A 17,285-nucleotide genomic window follows, 5' to 3' on the forward strand; every position below is an offset into this window, starting at 1 on the left:
GGCCCTCTCTGCCTCTTTGGTCTGGCCTCCATATTGTCCTCCTACTGCACGGTGCAGTGTTGCTAATGGAGATGCTTGCTGTCTTCCTGTTTCAGTGAGGACCGTGTCATCGAGCACTACAAGAAGCTCGGGGGTCAGTCCAGGGGCCAAGCCATCGTCAAGTAAGTGCGAGGAAGCCGCAAGCCCCACCACCGATCTGGCTCTCACCCTCCCGCTATATATGTGTCAGCTTTATGTTGACTGTAGGAGCCGCTACGTACAGAGCGGTGCCTGCGTGTCAAACCTGTATGTTTGTCACCTGTGACTATTTGACTCGCCTTCCTTAAGCCCTGCCTTCCTTAAGCACCTCCTTCTGTAAGCCCCGCCCTCAAGCCCCTGCCTTATGTAAGCCCCGCCCTCAAGCCCTGTCTTATGTAAGCCCCACCCGACAAGACCTGCCTTATGTAAGCCCCACCCCACAAGCCCTACCTTATGTAAGCCCCGCCCCACATGCCCTGCCTTATGTAAGCCCCGCCCCACATGCCCTGCCTTATGTAAGCCCCGCCCCACAAGTCCTACCTTATGTAAGCCCCGCCCCACATGCCCTGCCTTATGTAAGCCCCGCCCCACATGCCCTGCCTTATGTAAGCCTCACCTTCCATAAGCGTAGTGTGTCAATCTCCTTCTCTTCACAGTTACATGAGCATAGTGGAATCCCTGCCAACATATGGAGTCCATTACTACGCCGTGAAGGTATGTCTTCCTGCTTTCCACACTACATAACCTCAGGACTCAGGCTCTCAGCTCCTAGCATATGGTTCACATTTGACCCAGGGCTTTGGCCGCAGGTAACTGTGCTGACAGTCCATGGTATCTATGACCACAGCAGATAATGTGTAGGAGGACATCTGATTGCCGGACCCTGGGGGTTGGGGGGCTTCCGGGGTCATGAAGGACCCGTCTGGGCACGCGGTTCTGCGGAACTTGTTCTGGTGCCTCCAGCTTCCTTTAGCGACGACCTGTGATTAACGCTTTTCCTATCCGAGCAAAATGGCAGAGATGACTGGGAGCTCTCATCTCCATCTTGCCTGGTCCATTTGTCACCTAACCGTCTTTGGAATGTCGCCTCGTGGGAGGAGCAAAGACACCGACTTACTGAGAGCCAAACACATGTAGTTTGTGCTTCCGCAGGATGCTCCCCCCCCCCCCCCCCCCCCCCCGGCAGACACAGCCCTCAGTAGAATCCATCCATCCATCCATTTTCCAAACCGCTTATCCTACTGGGCCGCGGGGGGTCCGGAGCCTATCCCGGAAGCAATGGGCATGAGGCAGGGAACAACCCAGGATGGGGGGCCAGCCCATCGCAGCAGCAGAATCTCAACATTTAATTAATGCCAGTAATTAAAATCCATATAGTGCTTAAGAGTAATTGATTGAAACATTGCAGCAGGTGAAAACATGAAGAGATGTCAGTGTGACAGAGAATGAAGAGAGAATACTTCCCTGTTCTTACTGGTGGCTCCTTGTCTTGAACAGGACAAACAGGGCATCCCCTGGTGGCTGGGCCTGAGCTACAAGGGTATCTTCCTGTACGACTATCAGGACAAAGTAAAGCCACGCAAGGTGAGTCAGAGGGGGTGGGTCTCTTTCCCATAATCCTGTGGGGCTCAGGAAACAGCAGACCAGTGGAAACTAAAATGAGTCCTGCCTGGACCGGCTTGAGACGTGCAGTCTGCGCGTTAGCCTGTACAGAGCTGCCTGCTGCTCCCCACTCACTGTACCTGCGCTGTCCGTGTGCCATGTGGCTGATCCTGGAAGGAAATACCAGGGGGATCACCTGCACCCCCCCCTGGATGTCAGTGCGGCAGTGTGTGAGCAGTGACGCCCTGTCCTGCTTCTTCAGAGAGGCGTTGATGTGGCCCAGAGTCACTTCCCCCGTTGCAGATTATTTAATCTGAAAATTCTTAATTATTTTAGGTATGGAATTAATATCTGTGGGTGTAACCAGGGTTCGACAGCGCAGTCGGCCAATAGGTCTATTGTACCCAGTGCCAGTGACCTCGTCAGTCTGTGCCATTCGGATACCGTATGATGTAGGTGCTGCCTGTTCAGGTCTGTGTCCGTGTTCTGCTCTGTGACCTCACAGACCCGTGTTCAGCCGTCACGGTGTCATGTGATCATGTACCTGACACCTGATATTCGCACCCATGATGGAATACGCCAGTGTTACCATGGTGATAAACATCTAATATGAACTTCTGGAAAAGTGCGGGATGGTCTTTAAGACTCGTGCTTATCACTGCAGTTGTGCAAGAGAAAGGCTGTCTTCAGGGTGGCACACCTACGTCTCCATTCTAAGTGCTGAGAAGGATGAGATCGCAGGAAGGGGGAGTCAGACACAGCAAAGACGCGCTGCTCTTACCGCCAGTTTGGAAACCCCATGTAAAAGCGGGAACCGTCGCCCAGCGACCGTCTGCAAATGGCGGCTTTGAGTGGCATCTCTGCCTGCAGAAGGTCAAGCTTTTTCTCTAAAGAGCGTGTTGGTACTCCGGGAGTAAAAGGCGGAGCTTCTCCAGGCCTTAAAGATGGTTCATTTTGAAGTACCTTACACACACCAGAATAGTCCCTAATGACTCATTTTATGAAACTGTAAGATTAGTCTAATTAGGGTTTCTCACCAAAACCCAAGCATTTGGCTGCATTTTGCTGAATCTGTGTGCCAGCTGTAGATAGTCTGACCCCAGTTTCCGGAGTAAACCAATAATGATTTTTATATAAAACAATCCGCAATATGTGGGTGGAAAAAGCCCCATTTTCACCACAGTGATTCATTCGGGTTAAATCGTCTGAACATCACACCCTAGTTGCATCAGCATGACTAGGGCGCGTAACCGTGTAGATCACCTTCGCTATGGTGTCCAGGATAACTGTCGATCCCTCTGGAGCCTCAGGTGTGGAGGGGAGTAGGTTGGACACAGTCTACTGTCTATATCATCCTCCCCTGACCATGTTATCCTGTCTGTCCCATCCTGACTGTCCTGACCGGTAATTGAGGGACATGTGACTGTATGTAGGTGCCTATTAGAGTGGTCTGTTGTGACATACTATCTACGTTACTAATATGTTGCTTTGAATGAAAGCATCTGCAAAAATAAATATCACTATAGAAGTTGATATTAAGAGTTGAATCATTTATAGAGCAGATCTGGAGGAATCGGAATCTCCTGGGTCTTTTTAATCAGGTTTTATATGCCAGAACATACTGCAGATCACCATAGGGACAGAATCTGCACTGTAACGCCAAACAGCCTCTGGGCCTTGTAACACATGCTCAGTATCCCACAATGCACGGCTGTCTCTCGATTTGTGTTCCTGCTCCCATTAAAACCTGTATGGATTCAGTGGGAATGGGAAGCAGTGAGGTGATTCTTTTTTGTTTTTTAGCATTTCTTCGAAATGCGTGAGAACATACGCAAGGCCCGCAGGGTCTGCACCCCCAGTGCATCCGCCCAACAGCTGCATGCTGGCAGTGAAATACACTGGAAGGTTCTGTGGGTCTTTTACTGCCACAGCCATGGGATGAAGCTGCTGATCAAAACCACCTGAGCAGGCCTCCACCAGAACTGAGCTGCAGAAGAAATCTGCAGTGGAACCATTTACACTAAATATACTCATCGGATGGCATTTACCCAAAGCATGGAGGCAGGGTGAGAGAGTCCCTGGAACAATTAGGGCTTAAGGGCCCAACATCACTCTCCTGACATTGGGATTTGAACCAGTGACCTTCTGATCAGAGGGCTGCCGGGGCCTGGAACCTATCCTAGGATGCATAGGAAAAGGAGCATTCTAGAGTGGTCTGGCACACCACCTCATACACACAATCATGTCCCTGGGGGGTAAGGACACACTAGAGGCACAGCCCCCCCCCCAGCTGTACAGCATACAGGTTTTGAATGGGCTCTCTTTGGACATATAATGTGCGTTCAGTTTACCGGCACGTTCATCAGCGCGTCACACACACTCTTAAGGGCTACTGGCACAAAAGTGCCTGGATGCTGTTTCTGTTACTGCCTCCCCAGCACAAGAGAGCATTTACATGTTTCCTGTTGAGGGAGCGTTCGCACCAGCTGTCCCCCACCGTGAGATGGATGTTCCACACATCCTCTCCAGCAGGGGCTCTTTGGGTAGTTTCTCACCGTTTTTTCCTGGGGGGGGGCCCGCAGCTGTGTGGCCTGACAGTGTCGCTGGCAGGGAGGGGAGACTTGCGTTAGCCAGCGGCGGATCTGGAAGGAGGAAGCGAGGCTCCCTGGGGAGGAGTCAGGAGGGAGGTGTTCAGAAGGAGGTGTCCATCTCACACTCACACACAATGGAAGCAGAAGGGGGAGAACAAGCAGCATCTCCTCTGCAGATGCCGGAGAGCCACAGAGAACCTCAGGCCGCTGCTGCACGGAGACAGACACCGGAGTGACTCCTATTGCGTGTCCACAGCTCATGTGCGCCTCCTGCTCATGCGCGCCTCCTGCTTCTCCAGGTCTTCCAGTGGAGGCAGTTGGAGAACCTCTACTTCCGAGAGAAGAAGTTTTCCGTGGAAGTCCATGATCCTCGCAGGTAAATCTACATCACGTCTCATTTTCCCATCATGCACCTCTGCTCACGTACATGTTCGGAATGAGAATACATTAAATATTTTTAACTCATTTAGAAATCTTTTGAATTTATTTTTTTTTAATGAGCGAGTACTAACATCCGTCCATCCTTGGGCAGTTCCGCCAAGCTTGGTATGTTTCACACGCCACGGTTTTTCCATGTAGGAAGTGCTGCAGATCCCGCTCTGATTACTGAGTCACTCCATCCACTTTTCACCATCCGGCTCAACCTGGGCTGCATTCTCTCTTATCTGATGACTGTTTCCTCTCTGTGGTCACCATCGGGCAGCTGTTTGTGGAGATAATCTCATGCCTTCTGCTCTGTCAGGGGCTTCGCCTGCTTACAGCTTGTCCTCAGCGCCGCCGTTCCCAATAACCAAACCCTGTTGAATGCAAAGGAATTCGGAGATAATATCTTGGATAGGGTAACGGATTGCTTGCTGGGCCAAGGGGGGGGGGGCTTCAGCCTCGAGCTCCCGCTTGGAGCCCCGAGCCCCTCCCTGTGGGAGAGATGCCAATCGCTTCCAGCTGGTGAAACGCAGCTGATTCGGCCTGGTTTAGTGAGATGAAAGCCCCCCCCCCGCCCCCACACAGAGCTGGCCCCCACTGAGCTGAGGCGGGACTCTGACACTTTCAGTTGGGGGATGGGGTGGTTACATCTGTTTCCAGTGGGTCGAAATGCAGCTGAGGGCAGATTAACTGCACGCTGTTAAGAGTAATGGGGTGGAGCGCCCAGACGCCTTGTGTGGTTCCCATCTGACATGTCCGTCCTTACATACCATAAAGTGGTATGTGTCTGTGTCCCACTGTAGGGCGTCGGTGAGCCGGCGTACCTTCGGTCACAGTGGCATCACGGTGCACACGTGGTACGCCTGCCCCGCCCTCATCAAGTCCATCTGGGCCATGGCCATCAGCCAGCACCAGTTCTACCTGGACAGGAAGCAGAGCAAGGTGAGGGTGGGTGGGCCGGGTGGCAGGAGCTCCTCTTGGCTTTCCCAAATCCTGGTTCTGATGGGAACTCTGAGGCTGGAGCTGGGAATGCTGGGAATTGCAGCCTGGACAGGCTTACTGCCCTGAACCTGAGTCTGGGGGTATGAGTGTGATCACAGAGCCAAGGCAACTACGATGTGTTTCCTCTCACCCCCACCAGTCAAAAATCCATGCGGCACGGAGCCTGAGTGAGATTGCCATTGACCTGACAGAGACAGGCACGCTGAAGACCTCCAAGCTGGCCAACATGGGCAGCAAGGGCAAGATCATCAGCGGCAGCAGTGGCAGCCTCCTGTCCTCAGGTAAGCTGAGTCAGGCCTGCGCCACTGGGTCAACACCAGCGGAACGACACTGCCCGATCAGCACTGCCCGATCAACACCACCCAATCAACACTGCTGGGTTAACACCACTTGGTCAGCACTACCAGTCAGCACTCCCAGGTCAATACCATCGAGTCCAGCATGAAGCCCCATCTGCGGATGTCAGTGTGCGACCCAAAGCAGGTTTTCGCTCGTTTTCCCTCTTGCTGGGTTTTTGCCGAAAGCTGTCACCTGAGGAGAGGTTTGGGAACTGAAGCGGTGTTCAACTAGCCATCCAACTAGATATCAGTAACTTTTTAGAAAATATAAGAAATTATTACTAGTTTTTATTGTGTTACTCTTAATTTGCACACGTTCTAATGTTTAATTGTGTTTTCCTTCTAAGCCACTTGCTACCCAGATAAACATCTTTAAACATTTCTTTGGATTGCCTAAGACTTTTGCACAGTACTGTAATATATATGTATATATATGTATATATCTAGGGGGCGGCATGGTGGTGCAGTGGTTAGCACTGTTGCCTCACACCTCTGGGACCCGGGTTTGAGTCTCCGCCTGGGTTACATGTGTGTGGAATTTTCTCCCCATGTCGTTGTGGGGTTTCCTCCGGGTACTCCGGTTTCCCCCCACAGTCCAAAAACATGCTGAGGCTAATTGGAGTTGCTAAATTGCCTGTAGGTGTGCGTGTGAGAGTGAATGGCGTGTGAGTGTGCCCTGCGATGGGCTGGCCCCCCATCCTGGGTTGTTCCCTGCCTCGTGCCCATTGCTTCCGGGAAAGGCTCCGGACCCCCCGCGACGCAGTAGGATAAGTGGTTTGGAAGATGGATGGATGGATGTATATATCTATATATATTTCCCTAGAAGGGTAGTGCATGGATCATTGCGGAAGCAAATATGCGCTTTGTTTTCCGTCTAATGTGAAAAGTATCGACGTTTGATGGATTATTAGGGGTGTGTTTTGGTGGAATATGCTTAGAATATATGCCTTATTGCGTACAAGATTACTATGGAATACTTTAGCACATAAAGTTACAACCTCAACGACCAGATTGAATAAGTTCTTCCTGTAAGTGCATTATACCTATTCAAGGTCAGGAGGCTGGGATTAATAGGTGCAAAAATCAACGAATTTTGTTTTTCAGGTTCTAAGGGTTAAAAGGCCAGACAGGTCTGCAAAAGATAGATCCTCTGTGTGTTTCACTTCATGCTGTGTGCATACTAGGCTGAAACTGAGAGTTCTGTAACTCCTTTGGAGACATACTGGCGTTACATCACAAATATGTGCTTCCTGAAGAAGTCATCCACTGGAAAACTGCACTGAGGCCCAGTGCTGAGGCTCATTGCTGAGGCTCGGAGCTGAGGCCCAGTGCAGAATCCTGGAGCTGAGACTCATTGCTAAGGCTCGAATCTGAGGCCCAGTGCTGTAGCCTGGAGCTGAGGCTTATTGCTAAGGCTCGCACCTGAGGCCCAGTGCTGAAGCCTGGAGCTGAGGCTCATTGCTGAGACTCGGAGCTGAGGCCCAGTGCTAAGGCCTGGTGCTGAGGTTCGGCTGTCGCCAGCAAACATCCCACACTCTTAGTCATGGAGATTGTTTTCCATGCAGAATTCTTTCCATATCTGTGCCTTTCTGAGTGTGTCTGGAATGGCCGTGTGATCTCTGTAGTGGATTTCTGTGTGCATTTTTTGTGGATTGGGCATTGTGAGTAAGTCTGACTCACATGTGTAGCTCTTGGGGGGTGGTTGGGGGCAGGTTCACCCCCTCACCTTTCAGCCAAACACAGTCACATATTCCGAAAGCAGGCTGGCACTACAGGCTGCTTATAGGATCTCTGCTTGGGATAAACATCCGGCCAATGGGAAGCAGGTGCTGACAATTCCTGCATCGGAGACAAACCACTGTGCTCCTGCCGGTCCCTGCTGTCTCCGCCTCCGGGGGGGGGGGGGGGGGGGGGGGGTAATTCCCTCCCCGCGGTACAGAACATTCCGTGTCTTCACCTCAGTGAATGCTGCGTTCCCTTTCAAGGTGGCCTGGACGCAATGCTGGGGGCCCCAGAGTGGATTATTCCTCATTTCGTCTTTGAGGCCAGGTTCTTTATGTCAGAAAAACCTGCCCCCCCCCCCCCCCCAGCGATAGTGTAACGAGCGCTCCTTCATCAACAGGCTCACAGGAGTCGGACAGCTCGCAGACAGCCAAGAAGGACATGCTGGTCGCGCTGAAGGCCAGGCAGGAGGCGCTGGAGGAGACGCTCCGGCAGAGACTGGAGGAGCTCAGGAGCATCTGTATCCGTGAGGCGGTAAGGCGCAGGGTGCCATGGTTACCGCGGCAGGGCAGGTGCACCGTCATGTGGCCAACTGGGCCATAGGGGATCTGCGCTGGTTTATCGCTGCCATGTTCTTCTAGGAGCTGACAGGAAAGCTACCTAAGGAGTACCCCCTGGATCCCGGAGAGGAGCCGCCCACTGTCCGCCGCAAGATCGGCACAGCCTTCAAGCTGGATGAGCAGAAGATCCTGCCCAGGGGGGAGGTGGGGTCCATTTAGCGTTCTCAGGTTCCAGATGACCATCTTCAGGTTCAAGCAGGTTCAGCAGGATCACCAACTCAAACCGCTCACTTGTGGTGAAGCGGAGGTGGGGAGTGGAGTTATGTTTGATGCAAACGAGGAAGATTTATATCATATAAGATCAAGAGTTACTGTGTATCACCCTTGGTGTGAAGCTTGGCTGTGATTGCTGTAAGGTGCTTCTGTGGGGTGGGGGGGCAAGGTTAGTATGCTTACAAGGAGATTCACATAGGATTCAGACATTCAGACATTCATAAATATCGTAATGAGTCCAAAACATGAAGATGTGACCAGCAGTGTGACCAGACATAACTCTGATTGGTGGAGCTCCTTGGGGTGGGAATGGCTTACAGGATATGGGGTGTGGCCTGACCAAGTGCGGTTGTCTGATAGGAGGAGGAGCTGGAGCGGCTGGAGCGGGAGTTTGCCATCCAGTCGCAGATCACAGAGGCGGCACGGAGGCTGGCCAGCGACCCCCACGTCACCAGCAAGAGGCTGAAGAAGCAGCGCAAGGCGTCCTACCTGAATGCCCTGAGGAAGCTGCAGGACATCGAGAACGCCATCAATGAGTACCGCGTGCGCTCCGGCAAGAAGCCCACACAGAGGGCCTCGCTCATCATGGAGGGTGCGTCTTAAAGGGCCGGTGCCCCATTTTGCCCTCATGCCTCATACCTTCAAGATCTTATTATGACCTAAAATGACAATGCTAGCAGAGCTTATCTTGTATGTGGCGTGACTCTGATCCCATTTCTGCTCTTGCTTCACAGAGGCTAACATTGGTTCTGAAGACAGCTCCCTGTCCGATGCCCTGGTTTTGGATGATGGTATGTCCTGTCTTGTCGAAGTAGGAGATCACCTGCACATAACGGGCCAGCCAAAATACCCCAAGTCAAATCTCACACCACAGGAACTTTCTTTGGAAACTAGAACCTTTTTCCAGAACCAGGAACTTTTGTCGTGCAGGAAATTGGCCCGAATGTAGTTCCTTGGGGCAGTTCCGGAATCCTTTTTTAGTACTTACTGCAGAGTAAGTACATTTTAATCAAATATGAACTACTGGGGATCCACATAGCAACTGATTCTGGGCCTGATCCGCCTGCGTCTCCTTAAAAATGCATTGCCAGTTCTGAATGATTACAGCTGGTCTGCATACACTCTGAAGATCCAGCACACATTCACCGGACCATATACGTACGATCAGTTACTTACCAGATCCGGCACACATTCGCCTGACTATATATATATACAATCAGTCACTTACCAGATACGGCACACATTCACCTGACCATATACGTACGATCAGTCACTCACCAGATCCGGCACACATTCACCTGACCATATACGTACCATCAGTCACTCACCAGATCCGGCACACACTCACCTGACCATATACGTACGATCAGTCACTTACCAGATCCGGCACACATTCGCCTAACCATATATGTACGATTAGTCACTTACCAGATCCGGCACACATTCACCTGACTATATACGTACGATCAGTCACTTACCAGATCCGGCACACATTCACCTGACCATATATACGTACGATCAGTCACTTACCAGATCCCACACACATTCACCTGACCATATACGTACGATCAGTCACTTACCAGATCCGGCACACATTCACCTGACCATATACGTACGATCAGTCACTCACCAGATCCGGCACACATTCACCTGACCATATACGTACGATCAGTCACTTACCAGATCCCGCACACATTCACCTGACCATATACGTACGATCAGTCACTTACCCAATGCACAGCTGATGCTGAACCCGAGGAGCGATCGCCCCACGTAGCAAGGTGAGTCTGAACCAGATCTGGGCCAAAGGTTGTTCAGAAATTGCCACAGATCCGCAAACTGCATCTGATCCAGTGTCTTTTTGTGCAGTGGATCAATACTGATCCGAATCCCCTTTCTGGATATCTGGGCTGACTTTATATTGAATGTTACCAAATCTGGTCTGATTTGCACCAGAGTCAAAAGTTAAATTCAAAGGGGAGCTCAGGCCTGAACCACCGACCTCCTGCTCATAAGCACAGACACTTATCCCACTGTGCCACTCACCAGTTACACATGTTAAGGCAGGATCCTGGAGCAGAAATGGTCAGCAGTCAGGCTAGGAAAATGAGTCTGAGCCACATTTAACAAAGAAACATGCTTCATTCACATGAGCAAATTGGAGTGCTTCTCTTTCACAACCTCAGCTTGTTCTCCATTGTTCCATGGAACCATACCACTGAGGCTGGGGCTCGAACCAGCAACCCTGCGATCAGAGCTACAGAGACTTAGCCTACTGAGCCACTCCCCATCCCCACACGAGCTCCCCTTTGAATTTAACTTTTGACTCTAGTGCAAATACAGGCCAGCTTCAGTAACATCCAATGTAAAGCTGCATTGGAGGGCTCAGCTCAGTACCAGGTCAGTGGGACCCCTGCTGTGCTACCATCTGAAACAGCCCCCTTGTATCCCGCCAGACGACTCCCAGGTGACAGGGACCTTCTCCCCGACGGCATCTCCCCACCGCGGCTTGCCCCCCCGGCCCCCGGGGCATGGCCGGCCCCCACCCCCGCAGTCCCTGGATGGCCTGCGGCACCCACACTACCAGTGCAGTGACTATGACAAGTCACCCATTAAGCCCAAGATGTGGAGCGAGTCCTCGCTGGACGAGCCCTATGAGCGTGCCAAGAAGCGCACCTCCCACATCCACTCCAGGTTGGTCTGTGGGCAGCCAGCAGGGGGCACTGTTAGCTCCTTCATCTTAATTCCCTACATCCACCTCCATACCATGACATGAATGTTTCTCAGATGTGAATTTGCATGCCCCTGTGTTTGGGCTGCACTGTATATCGGCCCCAGGGGCTCATGTGATATCCTGGCTCTTCGCAGCAGCCACAGGAGCTTGCCCAGCAAGGGAGGCTGCTCCGAGGCTGGGGGCAGCAGCCCCCTGCAACGCAGCCCCATTCGGGGCTCTCTCCAGTGGAGCTTGCAGTCCAGCTTGCCCTCCACGCCCAACCTGAGGACCCGGGGCCCTCACTGCGTCCAGTCCACCAGGTTGGCTTGTCAGGCTTCACCCTCCTGCAGGGGGCAGTGTCATGCCCACTCATCATCATGCTTGTCTGCCTCCCACCCTCGCCTTCACACCCCGACCTGCAGACTGACCTCGCTCTCCCCCCTAGGTCCGTGGACCTCAGCCCTACAAGGCTACACAGTCTGGCTCAGCACTTTCGGAACCGCAGCTCCAGCCTGGAGTCGCAGAGTAAGCTGTTGGACCCGGAGTCGGGCAGCCCAGACTTTTGTGCGCCGGCAGCACATGGCAGCAATGGCTCAGACCTGCCGGACGACTGCTCGTCCTGCACCAGCCACTCCAGCTCAGAGCACTGCTACCCAGCGTCCGGCAGCACCAACTACTCCACGCTGGCTGAGGACTCGCCCTCCAAGGCCCGGCAGAGGCACCGCTCCACCGGGCAGCTCGGCTCGGCCAGCTCAGGCAGCATGCCCAACCTGGCGGCCCAGAACGGCGGTGGCGGAGGCGTGGGTCACCGCGGCGTCTACCTGCACAGCCAGAGCCAGCCTTCGTCGCAGTACCGCATCAAGGAGTACCCGCTGTACGTGGAGGGTGGTGCCACACCTGTGGTGGTGCGCAGTCTGGAGAGCGACCAGGAAGGCCACTACAGCGTCAAGGCCCAGTTCAAGACCTCCAGTTCGTACACGGCGGGCGGCCTCTACAAGGAGGCGTGGCGTGGCGCCGACGAGGCTAGCGATGGTGCTGGGAGCCGCCTCACCCCGTCGCGCTCCCAGATTGTACGGACGCCCTCACTGGGCCGCGAGGGTGGGGCCAGGACTGCTGTGTCGGATGAACTGCGCTGCTGGTATCAGCGCTCTTCCGGCTCGCTGAAGGAGCACGGTTCCCCCCGGCACAGCCGGCCAGGCAGCAGGATGGGCACACTTGGCAGGAGCTCGCCAGGTGGGTGGAGCCAGTCTGAGGGGTGCGGGAGGGGCGGGACCAGCTGGGCAGCAAAATGCACACACTGGGCAGGAGCTTGCTAGGTGGGTGGGGCCAAGCTGTGCCCTGACCTGACTTTTGGGAATCCCCTTTAACCCCTTTGACCTCGTGTGTGTGTGTGTGTGTGTCCACAGCAGCCTCGCCGCATAGCCAGAGGAGTGTCACTCTGTCCAGTGACTCGACCACCACACCACCAGCCAGCCCGCAGCACATGGTCAACTGGCCCGGGGGGTGAGTGTCACATGACTTGCATGCTGAATTGTCAACCAACGAAGGTGGGAGTGTTCTTTGGTGTGACAGTGCAGCTAAACTTCCTGCTACAGGCAGCAGATCGGAGTAGTTAAACTGCACATTGCAGGCAGTTTAACTGCAAGCTGCAGGTAGCAGATCTGCACAATTAAACTGACCATTACTGGCAGCAGATCCACGCAGTTAAACTGTACATTACAGGCAGCAGATCCATGCAGTTTAACTGCCCACTACAGGCATCCGATTTGCACCTTTTCCCAGCCAGATGCCTGTGCTGTGAGGTCAGGCTTGTCAAGTAGGCCCGGGTCACTCTGCAGGAGGCTAGAGGGCCTCATGGGCCCAGGTCTGGCCAAAGCCGAGGCCTCATTTAAGGCAGATGATTCTCACGCCTTCGCCATCATGTGTGTGTCTGTGTGTATGCATTTTCTGGAGCTTTCCTGCTGGAGCATGAATCTGCTTTAGATATCTGTAGGAATATTCTAAGGCGCTGCTTGTGAGCCTTTCCTATGGCAGACTTCCTCCTTGCTGACATCTGACCTTGAGGCTGACCTCTGAACCTGCTCTTCCTTCCTCGCTGTGCCTCCGCTTCTTTGCTGCGCTGTCCGCTCTGCTCCACTCGCCTTAGAGACACTGCAGAAAGCTCTCCAGCTGACGATCGCTCTCAGTCTCCAGCTCTCCAAAGTACAGACGAATAGAGGTATGATGTGTACCCCACCCTGGGCCACGTATCCCACAATGCTCTCTGCCTGTCCAAACCGAGTCCACAAGGCGATGATTGTACTCTTATGTACCAAAACCAAATCACTATGTGGCTCAGCAGGTTAGGATGCTGTGCCTGTGATTGGGTGGAGTTGCTGGCTTGTGTTCTGTTATCATTAGTGTGATTTTACCGTTGGACCCCAGAGCAGAGCCTTTGGGGACTGGCTGATCAGTACGTACCATCCATCCATCCAGTTTCCAAACTGCTTATCCTACTGGGAGGTGGTGTGTCCGGAGCCTATCCCGGAAGCAATGGACACGAGGCAGGGAACAAGGGCCAGCCCATTGCAGGGCACACTCACACACCATTCACTCACACACCATTCACTCACACACGCACACCTATGGGCAATTTAGCAACTCCAATTAGCCTCAGCATGTTTTTGGACTATGGGGGGGAAACCGGAGTACCCGGAGGAAACCCCACAACTCCACACACATGTGACCCAGGCGGAGATTCAAACCCGGGTCCCAGTCGTCTGAGGCAACAGTGCTAACCACTGCACCACCATGCCGCCCCCAGTATGTCCCATTGTCCGCTAAATACATAAAATTTGTTTGTTTCTTGCAGTTCTTTCAAAGACAACTGTTACCTGGACGGTCCGCAGTGGTATGGGCGAGAGGCCAAGCCCAAGTCAGGGACCCTGGTGTGAAGCGACCTCCACCCTGGGGCCTCAGCCGGATGCACTGTCTCCCCCCACCCCCCTGCGTCTGCCCACCTGATAGTATGATGGGTTTAATCCCTCCTCGGACCCCCCAGCAGCTGCTCTAAGCACAAGCAGGAGTCGTACATCTGCCCACCTCAGCAGTCGGGCTTCGCAGCCTCTATCCCGGTCCTGAAATCTTGACACCCAGGAACCGCCTCCTGGTGGCCTGTCTGTGCTGCTACAGGAACTGCGTCCTGATCAGTAAAAGCCCTAAAACCCTTCTGTTCTGGGTCAACAGATGTTTTGTCCGTTGTCTTTTGTTTGAAAACCCAATTCATCAGTTGCCAGGGGGACCGACCGGATGCTCTGACCGTGACTGAACATTTTTTGGATGACCCCTCCCCCCACCTGTCATGGAAATGAAGATGGACTTGGCCCCCCCCCCCCCCCACCAAAGATCCAGGCAGGACTGGAGCAAGGCTGGGCCCCTTCCCACACATTGCCTGTCGTCTGCCGTGTCCACAATCCCTCCACTCATCTCCTCAAGGCTCCTTTCTGTCAGAAGCACAAATGGATTCCTGTGCCCTGTGCCCTGTGCTTAGCTGTACCCTCAGAAGGTCTGGTCATCCTGGGAATCTTCAGCGCTTTCAATTGTGTCTTTAATGTTAGTAAAGGCGAATGGGCAGGTGCGTTTTTATGGTCATGCAGCATATTTCCTGCAAGGGGCGCTCACTATATAGGGACCTTGTAACATCACACTGCTCAGGGTCCTGGAGTGAGGTTCAGAGCCCTCTTGTGGTGCTGGGCTGCACTGCATGTAAACTCTTACTCCTCCTTCTGTCAAAGGTTGGAAGTGCAGAGGACCAAGCAGCTTGTCACTGAACATGAGCATCTATAGTCAGGGAAACATTCCACGTTTATCTTTAATATCAAAGAAGCAAATCAACATTTACTGTCAAATGCATATCCTTAGATGTCTGGGTCCTCCACGTATCCTCCTTAAAGGGTCATCATTCATATTCAACGACAAAATCAAAACATATCATCTGAAGAGGTGCTTCATTTTGGAAGAGCAAGATGGGGGCTCAACGTTACCCACCAGCTGTCCATCATAGCCCCGCCCTCTACTTTCAGAACAGAAACAGTGTCATTCTGGGGAACGGAGGGCTGATTTTTCCCTGACTGATGGCTGCATTTCTCATCTACTCTCTTTGACCTGGACACCATGGGAGGATAGAAGCCATACTTTAAGCAAAAGCAGGGTTTTTGTGGTTTTGTTTTGAATTACATCTTTCGTGTGAACAAAGTGCCATGCCTGCTGTTCTCATTCATTCCGAATGCAGATGCTCTTCATTTGTTAGAGCACGCTCCCCGTGCCTGGAGTGTAAGACGGATTGGCTGTTTCAGTTACCTAACTAAAACCATTTCAGATATTTTTCAGGAAAGTGATCTTTTGCCAGCAGGGGGCGATGTGCACCCTGTAATTGTCACTGACGCTCTGATAGCAGCTTGGTGCTTGATTGGTATGGCAGTAAACACATAGAGGTATGTTTCCTTGGTGCTACAGCGCACAGCACATGCTGTAGCCATTAGTGCTCCAGTTACGTGTAGCCACACCCCTGCGGTCTTTATTGGTACTGTCCGGAGGCACCCCTCCCCAGTGAGACACTCCATTCCGGCCAATTTCGGGCAGGAACACTAGGGGCTCAAACCTCCTGACTATTTTTTTAAACAGTGCCAGGTTTTTGTTTTGATGCAACAAACGCTTGAAACGCATTTCATCTCCCACAGATGGAGAATCTCACACGCAGTCATACGGTTTAGCAGACGAAGGCCGTCACTCACACTATTGAACTTCCTTACCCAGACCTTTAAGGCTGACGATGTAGGATGACAGACTATGTGGACATTCAGGGGGGGAAATACTCACTGTTAAGTTATTCTTTTTTTTATTAAGAATTTGTATAGTACCTTTACAATTTTTGCAAACTGTGTTGTTGGTGACTGGTATGGACTTTTCGGGACGAGACAATTTGCTGGTTCTTAAGGTAATGAAAATAAATTATTGCTGAATGTTCTCTAAAGGGAAGAGCGTTTGGTTTCTTCCTGTAGAATGGAAATCTGCCGCGACTCTAACAGCACTGACACCCCATCTCCCGTCATTAATCACCCCAAACATTTCTGATTAGAATCATCAAGCCGAGCCAGACTAAGTTTTAGGTCGCCAATGTCAATCGTGGCCTCTCTGCCTCTCTCTCTCTGCCTCTCTCTCTGCCTCTCTCTCTCTGCCTCTCTCTCTCTGCCTCTCTCTCTCTGCCTCTCTGCCTCTCTCTCTGCCTCTCTCTCTTGGCAGTTACGTTTTAGGACCCTTTGATAATGTATTGTTTAAGACTTGTATGCTTTTTATTTCCGAAGTGCTGTCAGGATGATTATTCCAAAGTCATATCTTCTGTTAAAAATTTGTTTCTCATTTTACGGCTTACCGCTTTCCGAGAGTCTGAGGGAATAACGTCTCGTGGGAGCAGTTTCCATAAGGGGGGTGTGTCCACCCCAGAGCAACATTAGCATGGCCAGCGAGTGCTTCTGATGCCTGACTTCATCGCCGACGTTCCTGATGAGGACTGGAAAGGAGCCATCTCCCTCGTCATAATGTGGGTGTAGCTTTGGAAATAATCTGCATGAGTGTCCCAGACCCCCACACCTTCCATCCAGAATGTTCCATGTTCCACAGGGAGCAATACTGTGTGAGAGTGTCTCCTGAAACTGTGGGAGAGGTGCTGCCAAGCCAAATGGCTTATGGGCCACATACCACATAATGCCCTTTAGTGGCAGCTCCACAGCACTCCCCTTTGGTCTCATAGATCACACACAGGAACCATCTGGCCTCCTGAGAAGCCAAGGAGGCCCCATCAGTTTTTAACCATCCTCCCCCCTCCCGTAGAGCGGAAACCGATACATGCTTGGTGAGGGTGAAACAGCGCAGCTGATTGGCTAGCTGGGTGTCATGTATCACACACAGAACACATTTCCTGGTACCATAGGTGTTCATCTATCATTCCCACTGGGCCCCTGTCCTCACGGCGTGAGCTCCATCCATCTCCGGAGATCACACGAGG

At 52.4% G+C, this 17,285-nt stretch overlaps 1 protein-coding gene across 12 annotated transcripts in view; it reads left to right on the forward strand.

The window, feature by feature from the left end:
• LOC125738237 (FERM domain-containing protein 4A-like) overlaps positions 1-16,253 on the forward strand; it is a 67,741-nt gene extending 51,488 nt beyond the window's left edge. For 6 of the 12 annotated variants that reach the window (XM_049007007.1, XM_049007008.1, XM_049007001.1 and 3 more), the window contains 15 exons: positions 96-161; positions 675-732; positions 1,516-1,602; positions 4,511-4,586; positions 5,434-5,576; positions 5,776-5,917; positions 8,097-8,230; positions 8,338-8,460; positions 8,890-9,121; positions 9,264-9,320; positions 10,986-11,223; positions 11,398-11,562; positions 11,688-12,475; positions 12,649-12,745; positions 14,094-16,253. In XM_049007007.1, the coding sequence (XP_048862964.1) occupies positions 96-161; positions 675-732; positions 1,516-1,602; positions 4,511-4,586; positions 5,434-5,576; positions 5,776-5,917; positions 8,097-8,230; positions 8,338-8,460; positions 8,890-9,121; positions 9,264-9,320; positions 10,986-11,223; positions 11,398-11,562; positions 11,688-12,475; positions 12,649-12,745; positions 14,094-14,175 (2,488 nt within the window). In that variant the 3' untranslated portion in view covers positions 14,176-16,253. Of the gene's footprint in view, positions 1-95; positions 162-674; positions 733-1,515; positions 1,603-3,639; positions 4,588-5,411; positions 5,577-5,775; positions 5,918-8,096; positions 8,231-8,337; positions 8,461-8,889; positions 9,122-9,263; positions 9,321-10,985; positions 11,224-11,397; positions 11,563-11,687; positions 12,476-12,648; positions 12,746-13,388; positions 13,461-14,093 lie in introns of those variants that run through there. The other 6 variants (XM_049007013.1, XM_049007006.1, XM_049007004.1 and 3 more) reach the window with 6 other exon arrangements.
• The last annotated feature ends 1,032 nt before the right edge of the window (positions 16,254-17,285 follow it).

Source organism: Brienomyrus brachyistius, chromosome 3, assembly GCF_023856365.1.
Source record: "Brienomyrus brachyistius isolate T26 chromosome 3, BBRACH_0.4, whole genome shotgun sequence".
Lineage (NCBI taxonomy): Eukaryota > Metazoa > Chordata > Actinopteri > Osteoglossiformes > Mormyridae > Brienomyrus > Brienomyrus brachyistius.